Consider the following 20531-nt stretch of genomic DNA (forward strand, 5'->3'; position numbering starts at 1 on the left):
CCGACATCTAGGATATTGGCCATCACTTTCACAGAATAAAAATCATCGCTCTACTAGATCCATGTAGTATACTACATAGGTGTACTGCAGACTACCTACCTAGTAGGTATCTTCATGGGCTCGACTGATAAGGACCTCAACGCCCATCATCTGCGCCTCATATGATCACCGGCGGCAGCAGCGGCTTATTGGCCGGGAGGGTGAGCAAAGCAGGATTCGCGACATTAGTCTGCGTCGGCGCGATCAGATGAGGACGAAAGGTGAAAATCATTAAGTTGGATGGTGTGCTACTCTAGTATTGTAGCAGGCAGGTAGTAGCACAGATCAGGTGAATTGAAGCAGTTGGTGGCAGTGGTCGTGGGTGTCTGTGCTCGCACCTCTTCTCCCCTCACTCTCACTCGTCGCTCACATTCCTCCCCATTCCTATATTATTGTCTTTTATCTGTTCAATTTATTCGATCTTCCTTTGACCTGTCCGTCACAGGCCTGAAGATTGAGCGTTCTTCAGGACCTGGGTCTCCACCACCTCGACCTCAAACCTCGGGGTATTTCAAACGCCTATCTGTTATCTCAATCGCAACGGCTGCCTGCGTCATCGCCAACTAACCCGCGGCTTTCCACCTACGTGCACACGGCGCTCTCAACACCACCGGCGCCGCGCCTTAGGTCCAGCCCTCGAAGATGGACTTCCATCTCATTCCCCGCGGCACTGACCGCAACTATACGGGGTTCCTAACAAAGACAATCATCTACTCGGGGTCTCTAATAGTCTTTCTTGCCTGTATATCCGCCCTGCCATTCATTCCTTCTCCCTTCCCAGACGACGCATACTAACACCGTTTTCTGGATATTAGCATTCGGCCTTTCAATAGCAGCCATCGCAATTCCCCGCTGGGTCTCCTACCACAGCTCATCGTACGACTATTCCTACGGGCTCCACCGGCGCTGTTCCTCTTTAACAGATACATGCGAGGCCTTTCCCAACCGCGAAGACTGTATCGGTGAAGACCGGTACTTTTGTTCGATGTGGCGGACCGTGGGATTTGGTATGTCATTTGCCGTTGTGCTGGAGGGGTTGAGTGTTGTTGCGTTTCTCATTGTGCTCTCTGGCGGGAAGAGGCTCAGGGAGGAGGGATGGAGGGTTCTGAGTCTCCTTATTCTTGCCGGTGCGGCTGTGCAGGCGGGGTGTATGGGACTTGTGGTACGTCTTCGTTCCAATCCAGGCTTTGTTGTCGGATGGTGTTTGGGCAGGGGAGGAGGGGCTGGATGGCTGACAGTTCAACAGGCATATCTGGTGGAAAACGAACCGCGGTTTTTCGTGGGCTGGCGACTGGACGAATCGTGGATTTATTGCACTGTCAGTTGGTGCGTGAGCGTCTTCTCCGCTGGCGCGATTATCCTCGCGGCATATAGTCTGCCTTCGGAGGGAGGATATGAGTTGATCCCGGATCATTCGTGATGCTTGAATTGTTACCGTTCGTCTTCGTCTTGTCCTTGTCGTCAACGGCTCTTTTCTCTTCTTCTTGATTAGCGCAGGCTCTCATGCATGGTAAACGGTGGCACTGGTGACCATTACCTGTTTGTTCAAGTTGACTGTTAACAGTCTCATCGAATGCTTGAGTTCGGTTGTTCGGTAGTTAATGTTATATAGGAAGGCGTCAGGCTACGATTACTATTGTTAAGTTAATTTAATGTTAATGACAGCTTCGGTTCGACTGCATCCTAACTCTGCTTATCTTAGTGTCTACATCGACTTAGAGCGCCTCCACCACTCAATTCTGCGTCTCTTGAATGGTCTCCCAAGATTGTTATTGGTGTCGCGAGCAGGAACGGCGCCGTGCCGTGCTCTGTCGCCAGACCCAGAGCTGCAAGCAACCGGAGCTGATCTAGCTCTACCGCGGACAAAACAACTGGAGTCGGCAGACTTGTGAGTGATAGTGGACGACCAGCCCTCTCTATACACAGGCAAGATCTCGATGTCTGGAAACCCCACCTCTTCCGCCTGTACAGCATTTAGTTGCGTCAATATCCTTTGGATAAGCGCCTCAACTTGTTCAATTGTAAGCACTTTGCCCTGGTGTCTTTGGACCCAGGACACCAACCAGTCCGGCACTGGCGAGGGTACGGAGGGGCGTTCTTGCCGTGTCTCTTGTTTGAGCTGTCCATCTTCGTCGCTGTCTTCGTCCGCAAAAATCTAAGCCCGAGTCACAACTCGTCCGGCTCCCCTCGCTTCCTTCCAGCGTCTTCCTCTGCGTCCTCTCCTCCTACCTCTAATTGAAGAAGCTGGAGCAGAAGAAGCCCTGGCCTCCGCAGCCAACCTCTCGACCTCTCTACTCCGCAAATGCACCGTAAACCCCTTAACCATCTCCCACTTCCTCATCGCCTCGAACAAATCGAGCACCCGTTCACACTGTATTCGCGCCCACTCACGGCCATCGCTTCCAGCCCTGTATCTGGCTCGCTGATAATGTCTCCGGCAGTAGTATGCTCAGATCCAGGGCGGAATCTGCTGAATGACCTTTTTGTTGCGGCCGAAGATGTGGGATATAACCTTGCTTGGGTATGGGTGCTCGCCCCGTTTCATGGCCGTGCCGGGCCTTGGGTAGGAGAAGTTGCATTTTGTCTCTGAGCCTGGCGTTTGGGGTGGGACTGGGAATAGAGATGGGGACTCTGATATCCCACGTCCAGAACGCAATTCTTCGGTAAACCGTTCAGACTCGTTCTTGTTGGCGGCTTTTACTGTGAGGTATGCAAAGGGGGCGGTGAATGGGGGCACTGGGTTTGCGCTGATTGTGTCAATGATGTCGGTGTCGGTATCAGATTGGATACTACTGCTGTTGCGTTTCTCTTCGTCGTCATCTGTGTCTTCCTTCTCTTCGTCTTCGTCCTTAGTGTCGAGCTCATGCTCAGGTTCGGAAGAAAATTCTTGCTTGAAAAACTGGCCTCGACCGGGACTTATACTTCCAGATTGTCGTCGCGAGGCTCGTCTAAATTGTTGCCCCCCTATGTCAGCATCCTGGTTGCTAGCCATCACTGTCAACTGCGCTCTGTCAGGGGAATGCCGTGTTTCAGAAAGAGACTCACTCAAGGCGTCGCTGTGGTCCGCATCCACGACCGCGCCGTGGATCTCGGGCTCGCGCGTGAGATCCGACCAAACCTCTTCATCGCTGTCTGGGAGAAGAGATGGATGTCGTCCGTTCACCCCCATCGAAGCCTGATGTTGACCCTTTTTTCCTCTGGCAAAGGGTGTCCGATTGAGCTGATTGAGTTGATCAAGCTGATTCTGTCGATTCTCTTCATATATGACCGACTGAGCCAGCTCATCCTCAGCTAATGTGTACCCATGAAGCTCGATTCTCCTTTTGTATCGCGGCTTGGTGGCGAATCTATAGTCGTTATGTTGTCGATTAGAACGCGTTCCAATACGACTGGATGAACTAGACTGGGATAGACGGGAACTGAGGCTATCAGCCTCCATCTCACACATCCCATAACCCTCATCCTCGTCGTCAACATCCTGAGCAGTATCGGTACTATGGGGTCGACATCCCTGCTGCAGCCGACGCTTGCGAATTGGAGCAGGACCCCAAGTTCGATCAGAGTCCTAGCCGCAGCGAAATCTCTGTTGGCGATTTTTGTCTTTCTAAAATATTCTCCTCGAGATGTTCAATTGAGCCTCGCCGCGAATGACCATCAGTACTATCGCCTTGGGTATGATCAGACAACGTTTGACTCCCCGCAGGCGATTTGCTGTCCAGCTCATACTCCCCATACCCGTTATTATATCTGTTATTGCCAATCATAACCTTACTCAAATCAGCATCGGCAAATTCGTCCTCACCATCGTTCTCAAGCGTCATGCTAATCGGCTGTGGCAGTAACGTCTGGAGCTCACCCCTTGGATATCCCCGTCTACCGAGCTCCTCGTGGCGTCGCCGGTTCGGTTTCGACTCGCTCGCCACATACTCCCCATCGTCTATGAACATCGGACCCTGCCTTTCCGGTGACGAAAATGATTCTCGAGATGAACTCAGGGCGTCGTCGCCATGTCCAACTCAGATTCAGGCTTGTTTTCCGGGTTGCGATATTGATAAGATCCACGGGCACTCTGGCGATAGAGGTGCGCAAAATCTCTGTTGTCGCTGAGCCACGACTGGTATGGGCATCCAGCCTCAAATGCGGCTGAGGCTAGGGGCAAGGTAGGTGTGTATCTATTGTTGGGACGATAGCAGGGGAGGGATCTGCATTGGAAGGTAGGTTCGTCTTCAGAATCCGAGGAGAGGCGTTATAGTTTCTTGCGTTGGCTCTATCGTTATAGCGATGATACCCCATGGTTGTTTGAATTGATATGCAGGTCGATGGCGTATTTATGTTTGCGGAAACGGACTGGTCGAACGGTGTCTAATAGATATCGTAAGTATGTGGTAGACGGGGTCCGGACCAGACAGCCTAAGAATAAGACCATGAGAGATGGAGGAGGAAAGAGGAAGAACGTAGCCAATATAGAATTTATACTAGGTCGAATGGCAATCATATCATTGTCTTACGTAGGCAAAATAGTACAACAAAGAAGGCAGGTAAGTTGATAGCTTGAGAATCCGAAAAACTTTGTGCTGTAGCATGTTTGCTGGCTTTGAGAAGAGAAGAAAAGGAGGGAATCCAACGCCTAAAATGCATCTCGTCCATTCGTGCCTCATGCTCATTCCACTCCAACCTCGATCCAATCTTAATTTCCCGCCACATCATCGTTCCAATGTAATGTATGTGCTGCTCGCCTATGCTTTTGCTTGTAATGTCTGGCCGCACAAGTTATACTTTGTTGTAATGTCGTGTATAACTCTTGTTCGGAAGTTTTCTTTTCTGCTGCGATCGTTCCGTCGCATACGTTGGTGGCGTGTTGGTTATGCTGCGTTGCGTTATACGGCATACCCGGTGGGCCTAGGTACGTATTTCCGCATTGCCCGACTAGAACTGAAACCAACAGAACCAATATCAATTGAGTTAAGCTCTCGGCTCAGCGCGTCCTGAACTCCAGTCGGTGCACCGATGGGCACTTTCGCTGGAATGGGAGGGCCGACAGGGGCAGGTGCATACATTGGCGATGGAGAGGGAGAGATCGAGTGCCTACGTGGCATGGGATTCGATGACGGCGTGCTGTACGTTCGCCCATGTCCAGAATTGCTGCCATACCCGGGCCGTCCGCGGTCACCGTCGGAAGTGGGGACGTACGAAGATGTGGGACGGGGCGCTGCAGGACTATGCCTGGTAGGCGCGTTTCGAAAGCGGACAATCACGCCAGGTTTGCGCGGTTTGCGGTCTGGCTCCGGCGCCCATGTATCGGTAGGCAGATGGTCGGATGGGTCGATCTCGCGGCCGTCGTCGCCGATAATGGGACCCTCTGGTCGGGCTGCAGCGGCTTCGCTCCGTCTCGCAGCTTCCATGGCTTCCGCGGGGGTCGTGTACGCCGGCGCTGGGTCCCTATTCACAACAGAGCGGGCAGCATTCGGGTTGAAGGAGTCGAAAGAGTCTGGCGAAAATGGAGTCTGAGAGACTGAAGGTTGAGAGCCACCGCGACCTCTGGAAGGAGGCGGCCTAGGGCTAACCGATTTGCGTAGTACAAGCTGCTGCGAAGGAGCTTCTGCGTTCACGGATCTTCGACTGACAAGTGACCGGTGGTGATCTTCCGCAGGAGGATTGTTGGGGTAAGGTGGCGATATAGGCGACGGGGACGGGTCGCGGCTGCGGTTGGGTCCTGGGAGGTGTTCTTCGAGAACACCACTGCGTCTCCGGAACTCACGCGCAACCCGCTCTGACTCTGCCTCGGCGACTACCGGATCAAGCCCAGCGACCAGGCTGGGCGGCATAGACGATGTGTTCGTGACTGGAGGGGGGTCCAGCATCAGCTCCGTAGGCTGGGGGAGGTTCATGTCTTGGGTCGATCTGGGGCCGTACTCTGGAGAGTAAGCTTTGTACGAAGGAGCTGGTGACGGTACTAACTGCGGACTAGGGTGAGCCATTGCTGTTCGATGAACAGGCGGAGGAGGTGGTGCTCCCTCTTCGTCTTCATCTTCTACCCGCGGCTGCATTGAGGCATACTCTGCGTGGTAGCGGCCCGGGCTGCGGCCACGCCTGGGAAGCGAGTTATGCTGCCGATAAGGCTCGCTTTCCTGGGGGTATTCAATGCGATGGCGTGAAGACATGCTACTGGATGCATGATGATACCGAACAGGCTGAGGTTCTTCTGGACCATACGTGTATGCGTCCGGGGGATGCTGATTGTAATGACGGCTGCTTGGCCGCGTGGCTTCTGCATGCATGTCTTCATAGTACGGATCTTGTCGACCTGCTGGCGGTTGTCTCATTGATCGATAATCAGCCGGCGGGACGTTCTCGTAGCCAGAGCGAGGTCGCGCATAGTAATCCTGCTCTGCTCTCGTGGGGTAATATTCTGGATAATGTGGCTGACTTCGGCCTGCGGGAGGGTGGTGCGGAGGTGCATTCCATTCTCGCCCAAAATCGTCCGGTGTCTCATACGTTCGAGGACGAGGCGGCGCATCATAGACCACTGGTGCCGCAGTATGTCTCGGCTGGTAAGCATAATCCATGCCAGAGCTGGACGGAGGAGTGGGGACGCCATCGTATGGAGCTCGAGGAGGATGCGAGACTGGCAACGGGGCCGGGGAAGAGTACGCTTTCTCAGGTGCAGGACGGGGCCCGCTGGAGTGATCGGAAGGTAGAGGTCGACGTTTGACCTCTTTTAGCTGACGCGGTCCAGAAAGTGACGAGGAAGATGACGAGGACGGCGCCGGCGACGGCACGACGGCCGCTGGGCCAGACCTGCTGCTGCCGCTTGTTTTGGCCCTTTCCGTCCCTTGCGTTCTTCGCTCAATGACGGCCTCATCCTCGGGTCTAGTATCGTAGTAAGTCATCTCGAGGCGGATCTCGCCGGCGTATTTTCCACGAAACTGAAGAGTGTGCCATTGGTCACTTTGGCTTCCTCCAGGGATGATGAGATTCTGTAGATCAATCCAGGTCTCGCCGATCAGATCGGTCCGTTTATCATCATTGAAGACCGACAGTTTCATTCGGAAATAGTCGGGGGATTCGTGCACGGTGAAGCGGAGTTCCTGGTCCCTATACCAAGTTAGCCGAGGCAGTCTTGCAAACTCGTTCGACCTACCACTTGGGCGTCTGGCCTCCACGCACGTCAGTGCCAGTCTTCTGGGCCTCTTTGCCTAGACGTGCAGCGCAGTAAGGGTTCTGCTTTCCCATTGTCTTCCTGTTGGGGAGGTTCTTTGCACGGTCCACGACGGCCACCAGGGTGCCAATTGCCGGGCCGTCCACTGACATATCGGCGAAGATGCCGGCAGCATGATTGATTCCCGGCATTCGGAGAGCCATGATGGATGTCCTGAGAAAAGAAAGCAGACTCGGGAAACGGCTACCACATCTGTCAAAAGGTCGAGGGTAAAGGGTAAGGAGCTGGCCAGACGCGGACGCAAGGCGGGTATCTAGGTAAGGAGTGCAATCGATCGAGCAAACACTCGAGGGATGAAAATTGTACGACTCGAATGCAAGGGTTTAGAGGGAATGGGGGAAAGAAGAAGATGCAAACGACAGTCGAGGACCCAGAAGATGGGAGGGAGAGACAGTAGACTGGGAAGAGCTGGAGGAGGGGAAAACAACCAGGCTGCGCTTATCGAGGCTGTTTATGTGATTGGCCCAGTCATGGATTTGGGAGGCTGGGAAGTGGCTGGTGGTGGAGCTCTGGGTCAGTGTTATTGGCCGATCGTTTGTTCCTGCATCGACCATCCTGACCGGGGCCCACCTTGCACAACTCGAAAATCACGATACAGCCAATTACGCAAAATTACACGCATACAGCCGTGCAACATCAACATGACTGGGGGATGTTAGCAGAGCAATGCGAGGCAGGATAGAGCACCGTTTGATAGAATGGAAATCATTGAAGATAGACGTAAACGCAAAGAAGAGTGGGATATGAATTCTGCTGCCTGAGTAAAAATAGATCGACCGAAATCAAGGAATCTGGAAGCCTGACAATGATGATCTCACTTCCTGAAACTGCCCGCATTAGCCTGCGCCTAAGTCTGCGCCTAAGCCCTGTCACTCCCAACGCCGACTCGCCCAAGTGGAGTTCTAGATGCATGGCGACAGCTGGAGATCGTTGCTTCTTACCCCCAGGTGCATTCGGCCGGAGCCATGCTGAAACGGCGATCTGATGACGCTGTGGTCAGTTGCGTTGTTCGTATACACCGTACATTGATGCCGTAATCATATACTTTGCGCAGCACAACGTCTCAAAAGTATGACAAACGCCTTCAACGAAAGATATGTTAGTTACAGTATTTCGTACGTAGTCTTTGAATAGGTGAGTCAGAGAGCTTGAAGGAGCACACTACGCCTCATCCTAGCCCTGCAATTTGACGAGAATATCATTTTATCCTCTTAAGAATCAGGCTGCGCCTGAAACGACCCACTCTAACAACGAACCGGGACTCCACAGCTCCTATACGAGATCTTTGACTTCCTCTGGTGGACATCGGACAGAGCACAAGCTCTATGGGTGTCCAGAGTAACAGGTCGTTACTGATTTTCAGGTACAATATGTAAATATGCTTCCTCCTGTGCCTTCATTCAGTATTCGTAGCCTGAGTTCTGTCTCATCTTTCAGTACCGTCTTCTCTGTTCATTAGCTTAAGCTATAATCCAAGAAGTCCAGTCATTGAGAGTCAAAAGCGTACCATAGGACCTAAGATCTGGCTGATATTTGAGATTTAACTGAAACGCAGACTGAAACCCAGCTACTGAGGCTTGTCAAGCAAGAAGACAGCATTATTATTCTCAAAAACACTAATCTCAGCGTTTGGTATGACCCTTCGTTGCCCATAAGGAGTACAGTATCATCGCCCAGCGACCTTCCCATCCTCCCCAATTGTCGTAATCTCTACCTCACTAGCCCGTGCCTCAATCTCGCCTTTTTTTGGGACTTCAACATCAATCTGGTCTGAAGAACCTTCAAGTACAGAATTATAGAATCCCGTCGTCAGATCCATCTCGCCGGGCCTCACGTGCCGGGCTCCCTTATAGAACCGCCAGAAGAGGAAGTTGCCCACGTAGACCACGATCCCGACATACCGAAGCACGAACTGGTTTGCTTTGAATTGTGGGGTGAATGCGTCGCCTGTATTTAATGAGTAAAGAGGATTTTTGGGCTGGGACCTGCAAATGTTTGCCTAACGGAGAAGATGATACAGAGAACAGTAATGAACATCGAGTAGTAAACTCCATAAGGCTGGAGGACTGCGCAGTAAGACCTCTCTTTCAAGCTGAATTCCTGTCTCTCTAGCCCACGTCTGAAGTTAACATACGGAAGCAGGATACTGAGCCAGTTAAGCAGCGCAAAGATCGTCGCCAGGCTGACGAAGTATTCAAAGATCGTTGATGCAGATTTAGCGGCGTTCATGTACCCCAGTTCACAGAAAAGCGCAGCAAAACCCACACTCCATGCTGGAACGCCATTCTTCAATGTTTTTGCCAAAAGCTTCGGTGCCTGTCCGTCTTTGGCTAGACCATAGAGCGAGCAGGACGAATAGTAAGGATCTGAAGCGGCCGAACTGACGACTAAAACGAGTAAGCCAGCATTGACGATATCGGGGAGGACCTTGATTCCCGCGAGTGAGATTGCGACGACGAAGGGCGAAGCCGCAGCGGAAGTAGACTTTGAGGTTGCATCTACGAGCTCTGGACTGGTATATGGAACCGCCACGGTGAGAGCACACACACCAATAACGTAGAAGCTGAGGATCCGCCAGAAGGTTTGCCTTATGGCCATGGGGATGGTCTTGCGCGGGTTACTTGCCTCGCCGAATGTCACTCCGACGATCTCGGTCCCTGTGTATGCAAAGCAGGCTTGGATCATACACGCCCACCAGCCGATAGGTAGCCTTTGCGGCCGCCAAGGAGATACTGCCCAAATGCGCCGGGGCTGTGCCAGTACTTGAAGCCCATTTTTTCGCCAGAAGGAGAGCCCCAGCGGAGATGATGAAGCAGCATAGGATGAGGGTCGTAATAGCAATGAGCTTGATGCAGCTGAGGATGAACTCGGATTCGCCAAAATCATTGATATGGGTGACCTGCTGTTGTGAGTAGTTGCCATGGCGGGTACGCGGGTTTAGAGCTGGACAAACATTGAGTAGAATGACCGCTACGCCAAACACTGTGATCCAGATGCCTACGTTGAGGTCTGGTCTCCAGTAGTGTATGATCAATCCTGCCGCTGTCAGGTTTGTGGGTATCGCAATGGCATAACTGAAGAAATAGTTCCAGCCAGTTGCAAACCTATACCCGTCAGCCACAACTACTCAAAGCCCGTACTCAGCCGGGTACTCAGCCCGTAAATAGATGAAGGGAGCACCCAACCCCAAAGCTAGATGCGCGTATCGACTCGCATATCCAGAGAATCCCTTCTTCATGGGAATATAGGCTGCCATCTCTCCCAGGGCAGCCATGAAGAAGACTGCAAGACCGATGAGAAGGTAGGAAATCAACAGACTGCAGGGACCACCACGAGTTAATGCTGCCCCAGAGGAGATTGTAAGACCGGTTCCCTTGAGCAAGCAATTGCGAACATCGCTACCTGGCGGCCCTTTAAAGTCCCTCTTCAAGTTATCGCCAGTCGGCCTCTGGACGGCAATCTTGCCACGCTCTTCGCTGTTGTCCATAGTGGCAGCAGCTGGAATTTGGGACTGCACTGCGGGGGAGTATGAGCGAATATACGGGGTTTATTGGAGGCAACTGAAGAATTTGGGCTTATCTTTAGCCATGCTAGCCCTTGAAACGCCTTCCCGGAAATCGGATGTGATCCGTTGACTGTTACTTTGAGGGGCGATAAGGATGCAAGGAGTAAGACAGGCCTGAATCACCTCAATCTCCTTCATAAGAATGGTTCAATGGATGTAGCATTGATGCTATTCGCACTCATTGGCAGCTTTAGAGTGGACGCCATGGTGTTGGAGGTGCTTTAGGACACCGCCCAGCTTAAGATATCGCATAACTTCGTCGATTAATTCATGTCACTGACATGCCTCAGCTGTCTATCTATCAGAAAGAGTTAGCTATTGAGGCCATGAGGCATGCCAACAAAGGGCCTGGATTCTACCACGACTCGGTGTTGAAAAGTGAAGTTGAGGGTTGGTTAGGTAACCCTCAGCACCGACAATGCATGTAACCTATTCATACGTCGAATACCACTAACTCGTTATAGCCTTGTACATTAGGCTTGATTAAAAGCTACCAAGGTGAAGAAGTTCTCAAGTAGGAAATAATGAGTTCGTTGTTGATGGTATTGAGTGAACAAGCGTAAGTTGAGTACGGCGGTACAGTAATGAAACCCAATTGGGTATAGCGTACTGATACTGCGATAACGAAAAAATCCATCAGCAACTCTCGAAACCTCACCAAATACTTCAGACAACTAAAGCCAGCGACGCGGTTGATCCGCATAGCCCAGTCAAGACTCTTCAGCATGGCGGCCCCCGTCCTCCCGTTGACGCAGGTCAAGCTGCCCGAGCTGCCCGCATCACAATTAAGCCCCGAGCAGCTCCACTGGAAAACCTTCAAAAATCCTCTCCTCATCCCATCACCAGCAAACGGCCCTGTCAACCTCATCACACAACCATCTGCGCCCTCCTCCGCCTCTTCCTTCCCCTCGCTCACACAGCCCCCCGATGTATTCACCGTCACAACGGGCGCCCGCGTGCAGATTTACTCTATTCGCACACGAAAACTGCTCCGAACGATCACTCGGTTCGACGACACCGCGCGCGGCACAGACGTTCGTCCTGATGGCAGGATTCTAGTAGCGGGTGATGATACCGGTACTATACAGGTGTTCGATGTGGGTTCGCGAGCGATTTTGAAGACGTGGAAGGACCACAAGCAGCCAGTTTGGGTAGCCAAGTTCTCGCCTAGCGATCCGACGTGTGTTCTGTCCGCGAGCGATGACCGGACTGTGCGGTTGTGGGATCTACCCAGTGAGAACAGTGTCAAGTCATTCGTGGGTCACTCCGACTATGTGCGTACTGCGGCGTTCATGCCGGGCTCGCTGGCTTCGTCCGGTTCGTTAGTGTCTGGTAGTTACGATCGAACGGTGCGGTTGTGGGATCCCCGTATGGAGGGCCGGTCTGCCATGACTTTCAAGATGGGCGCGCCGCTGGAAACTGTTCTCCCCATGCCGACGGGGACGACAGTGCTCGCCGCGGCGGACAACAAGATCGCGGTGCTGGATATCGTGGCCGGAAAGCCACTGCATATGATTCAGAGCCACCAGAAGACAGTCACATCACTCTCCTTGGCATCGGACGGGACGCGGTTACTCAGCGGTGCTCTCGATGGCCATCTCAAGATTCACGAAACAACTGGCTGGAATGTCGTGGCCGGCTTCAAATACCAGTCCCCCATTCTCTCCCTCTGCGCAATCACCTCCGGCGCTGCACGCGAAGACAAGCATATTGCCGTTGGTATGCAGTCTGGACTACTGTCAATCAAGACCCGTCTCTCTGGTCAGCAAAAGGCGCGCGAGCGCGAGCGCAAGAAGGAAATGGAAGCCCTTCTGGAGGGCAAGATTGAAGAGTACGACAAGAAGAAGAACAAGAATAAGAGGCGCCAAGGCTCCGCGTGGGAACGACGATGGCGAGGTCTGGATTTTGTCGGTGAAGGCGTGGACATCATCATCGACGGTAATGAGGCGAAGAAGCGCAAGAAGGAGAAGGGGTGGGAACTTGATCTGCGCAAGGGCCGCTACGCTGCTGCTCTCGACCAGGTCCTTGGCTCGGCCGACAAAATCGCGCAGCTTACCCTTTTCTCAGAGCTGCGGCACCGCTCTGCGCTTCGTGCAGCCCTACGGGGTCGTGACGAGGTCACGCTTCAGCCCGTGCTGCAGTGGGTGTACAAGAACATTACGGAGCCGAGACTGGTTGGACTGAGCGTGGAGGTGGCGATGAATGTGTTGGATATCTACTCTGGGAACCTGGGGCAGTCGGAGCAGATCGACAAAATGGTAGAGCGGCTGCATTGGCGGGTGAGGGATGAAGTGGACTTTGCGCATCAGGCGTTCGAGACGAAGGGGATGTTGGATATGCTGCGTGCTTGACATTATGCCCTAGATGTTCTATATGGCTTGGCCTGGAGTTTTAGGTTGTTTGGGAAAAGGACCTCGATTGTATAGCACTAATGCAGGATACATATACTCATCACAAGATTCAATCTCGAGATATCCGTGCATAGCGATCTTTCAGTTAGCCCCGTCCGGCCTTACTCGTATAACCTCGAGAAGCCCCCCTCCGGCGGCTGCAACCAATTTCTACTATCATACTCCCATCCCTCCGCGCCCTCGATAACATGAAACGTATATGCAAACCGACTCTTATCCCCTGTGTTCTTTTCACTCTTATGCAGAACATTCCCATGAATAAGCACCAAGGAACCAGCCTTGACATCCAATACCTCCACCTCCGGTTCTCCCTCATCCTCGCCCACCTCCAAGCCCCTCGGAAACTTTTCCCCCTTGTTACTCACGAATCCCGTCCCGCAAAGCTCCCCGGCCTCATTATACCTCCTCACAAACCTCCTCTGCACCGCCCCAGAGCGCTTTTTATGAGATCCCTTATACATGGCCAGCGTCGCATTGCCCACTCCAGCATCCTGCAGCGCAAACCAGAACCCAACAGCACTAGGTGGGCTCGTGTACAAGAACTCGCTATCCTTATGCGGTGGCACAGCACCCCCAATACCGGGCTGCTTGCAAATAACCATACTCTGCAGCACCCTGGGATCTCTGAAGCCCAGACTGCGCGCGATTTCCGCGTTCTGTTCGTTTAGGCTCACGGCCTCAAATGGTTTCGAGAGAGAGTGCAATGCATGTCCGATTTTGTTAATTGCTTTCTCCTTTGGACGGCTTAAAATGCTTTTTGTGGGATCAGAAGGATCGGGCGTGAACGCGTCCGGCTCGAAGAAGAAGCGAATCTTGTCGCCGCTGGTGAGGAAGTAGTCGTCCCCGACGTGGGGCTTGTTGTCTTTTTCGTCATCGCCGGTCGTGAATTGCGTTAGGGGGTGTGTGGAGAGGTCGAATGAGGTGAGGAGGGAGGTTGTTTCGGTGATCAGAGCGTTGATTTGTTCGGGAGTGAGGTAGTTTGGAAGGACGAGGTAGCCGTTCTCGTGGAAGGAGGAGACTTGGGCGGGAGTCAGGCCGGGCATTTTGGATCGCTAGCTTCCCAATTTCTATTTTTGAGGCACTGAATGTGGGTAGAGAAGCAAGAGCAGAAATGAAGCGAAAGTTGGAGAAAGGGCCGTACGATGGTGGGAAAATGCAACGCTTATCTGCGGGGTTCTGGATTGGTCGCGATAGCTTCATGCTATCCATCTTGGGCTTAGGGCGCTATATAGTGAGCAGTGGGGATCGCCTCAGAGCAAGCATGTACTCGGAGCACTGCGGGCCTATAATCGAATGAGACATACATATCACTGACTCCATGATAAATATCCTGTCTTCTTCCGAAGATGTATCTATTGACTGGAGGAACATGAAACAACCCAGTCCAACTGTTACCCCAACCATGACATCAACCATCGCCACTCGGTCTATATATTCCATCAAGGCGGCGCCTCTGGACATTCCAGACAAACACACTTTACCCATCTATATAACACAAGACCAATTAAACCATTAACATCTCCAAGCAAAATGCCTTTCAGCACAACCACCTCCTCAACCTCCACCTTCTTCAGTAGCTCTTCCAGCTCCGTTTCCCGCGACGGCCAACAGCCCGAAGAACACCACTCTGCCCACCGTTACAGCACTCAAACGCAGACGTCTCCTGACGGCACAACGACCGTCCGTACGATCAGGCAGGACTTGGGCCAGCCTGTTATTGTTGAAGAACACCGGTATGATAAAGACGGAAGGGAACTTGCGGCGCTGCCCGATGCGCAGAGTGATAGGATGAGAAGGATTGAGGACGTGGGGGATGAAGAGTCCGAATGAGGTCGATGATATCAGAAAAGATTCGAGGGAGGAATGAGGTTCAACTAATGGAGAATGAATCGAATGACAATGCATGCTATGCGTGATATGATATGACTCGAATATAGTTAAGTTGTTTTAACTTTTAATAAGATGCTTCTTATGTCATGCTTCGTGAATCGCTGCGTAGGTTCGCACCGACGTTCAGGTTATAGAGTAGTGTTGAGTTTCAAGGCAATCGCACCCTCCCTTCCGACCAGTGGTGTCTGGTACTGTGTATCAATGCTGGCAACTCAAAACTCCAGTGGCACAACATGCCGGCAACGAATCCCACAGCATCGTTTTTAAATCCCACCAGCAAGCCAACCGTGACCATCATGACCATCCACCTCTTATTCCTCTCCTCCTCAGTTAAGTGCACCTGCTCTCCACTCTCATCTTCCACCTGTCTTCCTAAATCCCTAGCGCCAGAGGTATTAAGGCTCTCACCCACTCGGACGAGCTCCAGCCCTGCTGCAATAACCATGACAGCGAGAAGGGCCTTCGGGAACCGGTGCAGCAAGTTAACTAGACTTTCGCCAAACACCAGGCCAAGAACGAGCTTGCAGACTCCTAGAAAGACAACGCTGGCTCCGGAGCGTGCGCCAAACCGGTACTGGGCTGCTAGCCCGCCGGAGCCGTGGCAGACAGGCATAGCACCGAACCAGACGCCGATCAAGTTCATGATGGAGACGCTGAGGCCAATGGCTGTGACGGATGGTGTGGGGACAGACGGGAGTAAATCGGCTGCTAGATGGACGACCGCGACGACAGAATTGAGCGTTGTGAGCGGGAGCTGGCCAAGACCTGCATCAATGGCACCTTCCGGCCATTCGCGGCCGGCTGGAATCACGATGAATGGGTGCCAGATCGAGAACGAGGGGAGGCTGGACTTTATAGCGCTGCGGATGATTGCGAGGACCACGCCGATAATGAAGACGACAAGGGCATAAGGTAGTCGTTTGGGTGTAGAGTTCGTGAGCAGGAGAGCGATGAAGACGCCAATTGCCCAGAGACGGTTGTCAGCCCATGAAGGGTGAATCCAACCGAGACCGTGCAAGGTCGTACATGCTGCCATTACAAGGGACAGGCCAGCTCCAACTTGAATGCCTTTGACGACTGGGATGGGAATGACGCGGGTAAACCACTGCAGCAGACCAGTGATGCTTCCGAGAAAGAGAATTGCAGCGACAAATATCCCTGCTGCAGCGATGGATCCTGGCGAGAAGGATCGCGCGATAGCTACTGCGGCAATGGCCTTCATGGGTTGGACGGGCAGCGGGATGCCGAAGAAGAGGCCTGTCAAAATATTGAATAGACCAGAGAAGATGAGCGTGCTAGCAAGAGAGACCGTGCCGTTGGCGGCTAGGGCGAGCGCTATTGGGAGAAAAGTCCCCAGGTCTCCAAGAGAGCCAGCAATCTCAGAGACATAATGCCGTCGGAAGGTCGAGATATTATACTCGGTGATGGAGCGGATGGATTGCAGTGTCATCTGTGAACGTTAGCGGTGGCCATAGTCAGAGGTAAAGCCTGAGTTGACTGAAATCGTACCTTGCGCAGCTTGAAGCCTTGTAAAGTGCGCTGCAAGTAAGCTGGAGTTGGAGTTGGAGCTGGGTGGATGCTCTTACTCTTATACTGGGCCAGTAAGCATTCACACTAGGCCCGAATGGGCTTATCAGATCCAGCTCGGGCCACATGACGCACCACGACCAACCCCGCGGAATAGCAATTCTCGTCTCCAAACCAGCGCTCAAAAGGCTCTATCCCGAGGCTTTCAATTATTCTGTGTGTCGCAGGTATCGCTGGTTAGCAGCACCAGGGGAGTGCCGCCGTGGCAACGAATGGACATATATGCGGAAGAAGCAAGCGCCGCTACCGGACCTAGTGTTGACCGTATCTTCTCACCACGCACGAAGGCAATATTTGGCATGAAGAAAACAATCTCAGTTGAGACTAGGTCAATTGCTCTCTCACAGTGAGAATGATGCGGTGATCTGGGTCACATCTCGAGACGCGGCGAGGACCAAGACATGAGAAGGCCATGCACGCACGGAAGCATTATATACACTTAGCTCCAGAGGACATGGAAGTTGTGGAGCTCGAAGAATGACTACTGGATATCTCGAAATGATGGATCTGACGTACTGAGTCTAGGAAAAGCGTGCGGAAGCATCGCGTTGAGAGTATATCTCGAGAGGGTGCTCATGTTCAGTCCCAACGACGCGCACTGTTTTCGCTACTCAGGAAGCCCTCATCACCTGCACTCTATGTGCCGTTCTCTGCGCATGCCTGGGCTTCAAAGACGATTCTAGGCCCCTCATATACCACCCGGTGCCTTTCATGGTTCCGGTCTTTGTGCTCCTAGGTTGCTCAGAGACTGCCGCAGGCTTCTCTTCAGCGAACTTGGATCCACAGAATAAGATGGACTGGACAGATCAATCAAATTACTTGACTGGTTTTTCCAGGCGATATATAGCGTGGTACAGCGTGATACGGCGTGATAAGATATCGGAACCATTGCCTTTAAACTAATTGAGAGTGGTCGGCCAACGTGGATATAACTAGTCGGCCGGGATGCTCGAACTATTCTTCATCTTGAGCCGATGTGGATAGTCCTGCTTTCTCGGAGGACTACGTGCCGATCTCTTCAATATAGCTCCCACTCTCTACAACTGCAGAAACGCATATTGTCCGCCTCTCCCGGGCTCTAATCTTCAAAGGGAAGGCTTACCAGGCCGTGCGAAGTACTAGTGATGGATTTGATCTGATTGAAACGGAATTTCAGTTCCTAAAAAGTTCGCTGCGCTATCAGCCCCAGAATAAAGGCCTATACCAGAGGAGTCGAATGTCCCCCAAAGCTCGGTCGGTTGAAAAGACTTGGGAGACGACAGTGATACTAAACGCGACATGATATTTCCAAGCGAGCACGAATACTCTCTGAAATCGAAATCAACGGCCGTGCCGCAAGAACCTGGCTCGGTAGAAGCAGACGTGGCTGTGAGTGGGACCTGTGGTTACTATTTTCAGGCTGGCCATTTGACACCGTCGCCGCAATGGACTGGTCCAACAGCAAACTTTCCTTCGTCAGCAGCTCACAGATACCGAAATCGTCTCCTCTTTCTGATTTGGCAAGCTCGTTCTTATGTACGGTGGCATTGGTCTTTATGCGGAGTGTATGATTCGCGACGCGGTCAGGCATTGCTGTGGTTATTGATGATGCGTTTTCTTCTGCTTCAATCTATGAGTCTTATTACTGGGGCGGATGATCGGCATCACCTATACCCGAAGCAGAGGCAGTTTGCGAAAGCTTCGACTGCCCCGTCGTCATCAGGTAGATCAGCGGGGTGCGTACGAGGAACTTCACCACCAAAAGTATGGTTCAAAAGTGATATCGAGATTCTGGATGATGACGAGACAAAGATGCCTGCTGTGGAAGGCTGCGTCAGCTGCAGGTTATGAGGCCTGGTACTGACTCCGATGAGCCCCTGAAAATAATAAGCGCTTGCGTCGACTATTCAGACCCTTGACTATTTAGCTTGACATATTCTCGCATATCGACAAACCAGTTTGCTTACAGCTGCTTGATACGTGAGTCTGAAGAAATCCAGGATGAGGGGATAATCACCTTGTTACCGGCGCTCTTCGCCATAGCCCTGGCTACAAACGTCTCCTCGAGCTGTGACCCCAGCACACTCGACAGTACATCGTACCTTTACCCCATAACAACTCCAAACACCACGCTCTTCCCCACCACCGCGGCCACAAACCGCGGCGTCTGCGACATCGGCCGGCAGAACCTCATGGCCGACGTTACCATTATCCCGGACGCTGGCGAACAAATCCTCATCCCGCCTGAACCCTGCCATCCAGACAACGACAGCTGCCTCCTTCCTAACATCACGAGGGCAAGAACCTGCGTCAGCGGTGGCCCACGGAACTACTACACCGTCGACGGCGATACGTACGAAATCATCGCGAGAAGGCTGAATATCACAACCGAGTCTCTTACGGCTGCGGCGTTAGGTGATGAGACCGCTGGACCGAATGGCCGTCTATCGCCGGGCAAGTTCATAAAATTCCCTCCGTATGAGCCCAGTCAGTGTGCTATCCAGCCGTATAAGTTTACCTGGGGAGTGTACAAGGACCTGGCGGAGGAGTTCGGGACGACCGTCGGACAGATCATGATGCTGAGCCCGACTTATAACTATAGCAGTCTTGCTTTTCTGCCTGGCGGCAGTTTTCCGCCCATCAGTGTGCTCGTGGACTGTACGGAATTGTCGGAATATCACGGTTCTGTCCTGAAGCTGGCTGGATGCATATATGTATAGGTATAGTACGCTGTTATTCGGATCCTGGATCAGTGGCGGGGTCTAGATACCAATATGTCTATTTGTACGGTAATTGATATATATATTATTTGTTGCTCATATGCTACTGAGGAGTTAGGGCTAGTCTCATTTCCCGATCATGACAAGGCTTCTTACAAAAGAGTCATAGCAGACTGCATCCACTAAACAAACGTTCACCTTACTAATCTCCTTCAAAATAAGGAACTACTCCTAAACGAACGTTGCACCCGGCATGTTTAGCAAATCCAAACAGCATATCAGGAGACCAGACCAACATCGCCCGCCTCGAAGCTGCCGAAGCGACTCTCACAACAAGCCATGTACAAACAATCAAACAATTCCCTTCCCAGGCTCACTAGCAACAATTCTCTGCGGCGGCTGGGGAATGAAGTAGTCGCTAATACAATTCACCCTTCCTGTGAAAAACGAACCAATTTATCGGATGAGAAATGGACAGACCACTCACAAAGCACGGTATTGAAGAACCTTGAAGAGCAGTTCAGAGGGATTAGATGCCCACTAACTTGACCTTTGTCCGCTTGCATCAAAGTGCAAGCGCGTCACTCGCGCGAAATGGTACGAAGTTTTTTGGACATACATGGCTGTTCATGTGGTGGTGTTGAAGGAGTGCCATATTACCAACAGCGGAAGATAACAACCACGCCATGGTCTCGAGATTGCGGTCTTCAACGAGAACGAGCGAGGCAAGAGATCTTCGTCGCATAATCTGTCAAGGAATTCTCCCCGGTGGCCGCTCACTCGAACCCCCTGAGGCCTCGCCGAAGCCGCGTTTCTCGGGCAGATTTCCAAGATATCCAAGCCCAGTGCACAATCTTGCACTGCGGCCTCCTCCCTGCTTGGTTGGAGCACATTGACCTAACCACGACATTCTCTAAGTACCACGTAAACAAGGTGAAAGTAGACAAGGCGAAAGTAGAAGATGCCGCAGGAGGATATGCTGGCCTTAGCCGGATGCCTAGAATTCAGCAGGTAAAGAATGCTGCCATTAGTCTCCAATGCCGTCAATTTCCATTCTGCAAACAGCTTCGTCATCACAAGGTCCGCGCACTCGAACCATCTCAATCTCACTGTCAGTTGGT

The 20531-nt window shown here is 52.3% G+C and overlaps 9 protein-coding genes across 9 annotated transcripts; 4 read left to right on the forward strand and 5 right to left on the reverse strand.

Annotated features, from left to right (window-relative positions):
- Positions 1-52: 52 nt before the first annotated feature.
- BDW70DRAFT_121186 (uncharacterized protein) lies at positions 53-1598 on the forward strand. The gene is made up of 3 exons (XM_073734770.1): positions 53-781; positions 855-1201; positions 1286-1598. Exons 1-3 carry the CDS (start codon positions 682-684, stop codon positions 1457-1459), a joined length of 621 nt encoding a protein of 206 aa, XP_073598619.1. The 5' UTR covers positions 53-681; the 3' UTR covers positions 1460-1598.
- A 653-nt stretch (positions 1599-2251) lies between these two features.
- BDW70DRAFT_121180 (uncharacterized protein) lies at positions 2252-3673 on the reverse strand. Its single transcript, XM_073734769.1, has one exon. The coding sequence runs from the start codon at positions 3485-3487 to the stop codon at positions 2489-2491; it is 999 nt and encodes a 332-aa protein (XP_073598620.1). The 5' UTR covers positions 3488-3673; the 3' UTR covers positions 2252-2488.
- A 1078-nt stretch (positions 3674-4751) lies between these two features.
- BDW70DRAFT_121235 (uncharacterized protein) lies at positions 4752-7491 on the reverse strand. Its single transcript, XM_073734771.1, has 2 exons — positions 7181-7491; positions 4752-7134 (listed from the first exon to the last, which is right to left on the reverse strand). The coding sequence occupies exons 1-2, from the start codon at positions 7399-7401 to the stop codon at positions 4917-4919; spliced, it is 2439 nt and encodes an 812-aa protein (XP_073598621.1). The 5' UTR covers positions 7402-7491; the 3' UTR covers positions 4752-4916.
- A 1433-nt stretch (positions 7492-8924) lies between these two features.
- On the reverse strand, positions 8925-10745 carry BDW70DRAFT_157394 (amino acid permease-domain-containing protein; the record flags this gene model as incomplete). The annotated part of the gene is made up of 5 exons (XM_073740341.1): positions 8925-9205; positions 9277-9915; positions 9992-10157; positions 10212-10362; positions 10411-10745. 5 exons carry the CDS (start codon positions 10743-10745, stop codon positions 8925-8927), a joined length of 1572 nt encoding a protein of 523 aa, XP_073598622.1.
- A 757-nt stretch (positions 10746-11502) lies between these two features.
- BDW70DRAFT_130691 (snoRNA-binding rRNA-processing protein UTP15) lies at positions 11503-13511 on the forward strand. Its single transcript, XM_073735855.1, has one exon. The coding sequence runs from the start codon at positions 11549-11551 to the stop codon at positions 13172-13174; it is 1626 nt and encodes a 541-aa protein (XP_073598623.1). The 5' UTR covers positions 11503-11548; the 3' UTR covers positions 13175-13511.
- On the reverse strand, positions 13336-14277 carry BDW70DRAFT_157396 (phytanoyl-CoA dioxygenase family protein; the record flags this gene model as incomplete). The annotated part of the gene is made up of 1 exon (XM_073740342.1): positions 13336-14277. The coding sequence occupies one exon, from the start codon at positions 14275-14277 to the stop codon at positions 13336-13338; it is 942 nt and encodes a 313-aa protein (XP_073598624.1).
- A 286-nt stretch (positions 14278-14563) lies between these two features.
- Positions 14564-16670, reverse strand: BDW70DRAFT_130693 (putative sulfate/molybdate transporter). Its single transcript, XM_073735856.1, has 2 exons — positions 16634-16670; positions 14564-16574 (listed from the first exon to the last, which is right to left on the reverse strand). The coding sequence occupies exon 2, from the start codon at positions 16572-16574 to the stop codon at positions 15273-15275; it is 1302 nt and encodes a 433-aa protein (XP_073598625.1). The 5' UTR covers positions 16634-16670; the 3' UTR covers positions 14564-15272.
- On the forward strand, positions 14765-15064 carry BDW70DRAFT_157397 (uncharacterized protein; the record flags this gene model as incomplete). Its single annotated transcript, XM_073740343.1, has 1 exon — positions 14765-15064. The coding sequence occupies one exon, from the start codon at positions 14765-14767 to the stop codon at positions 15062-15064; it is 300 nt and encodes a 99-aa protein (XP_073598626.1).
- Positions 16671-18502: 1832 nt separating the features above from the next.
- On the forward strand, positions 18503-19487 carry BDW70DRAFT_171913 (uncharacterized protein; the record flags this gene model as incomplete). Its single annotated transcript, XM_073743351.1, has 3 exons — positions 18503-18534; positions 18783-19333; positions 19411-19487. 3 exons carry the CDS (start codon positions 18503-18505, stop codon positions 19485-19487), a joined length of 660 nt encoding a protein of 219 aa, XP_073598627.1.
- Between the last annotated feature and the right edge of the window lie 1044 nt (positions 19488-20531).

Source organism: Aspergillus foveolatus (assembly GCF_047715535.1).
Source record: "Aspergillus foveolatus strain CBS 279.81 unplaced genomic scaffold BDW70scaffold_9, whole genome shotgun sequence".
NCBI lineage: Eukaryota > Fungi > Ascomycota > Eurotiomycetes > Eurotiales > Aspergillaceae > Aspergillus > Aspergillus foveolatus.

Coding starts and splice junctions, on each gene's coding strand:
- BDW70DRAFT_121186 (XM_073734770.1), top strand. CDS start 682: ATGGACTTCCATCTCATTCCCCGCGGCACTGACCGCAACTATACGGGG. Junction 782..854: donor TCTAATAGTCTTTCTTGCCT/GTATATCCGCCC, acceptor TCTGGATATTAG/CATTCGGCCTTTCAATAGCA. Junction 1,202..1,285: donor CGGGGTGTATGGGACTTGTG/GTACGTCTTCGT, acceptor ACAGTTCAACAG/GCATATCTGGTGGAAAACGA.
- BDW70DRAFT_130693 (XM_073735856.1), bottom strand. CDS start 16,574: ATGACACTGCAATCCATCCGCTCCATCACCGAGTATAATATCTCGACC.
- BDW70DRAFT_121180 (XM_073734769.1), bottom strand. CDS start 3,487: ATGTGTGAGATGGAGGCTGATAGCCTCAGTTCCCGTCTATCCCAGTCT.
- BDW70DRAFT_130691 (XM_073735855.1), top strand. CDS start 11,549: ATGGCGGCCCCCGTCCTCCCGTTGACGCAGGTCAAGCTGCCCGAGCTG.
- BDW70DRAFT_121235 (XM_073734771.1), bottom strand. CDS start 7,401: ATGGCTCTCCGAATGCCGGGAATCAATCATGCTGCCGGCATCTTCGCC. Junction 7,135..7,180: donor GGAGGCCAGACGCCCAAGTG/GTAGGTCGAACG, acceptor AACTTGGTATAG/GGACCAGGAACTCCGCTTCA.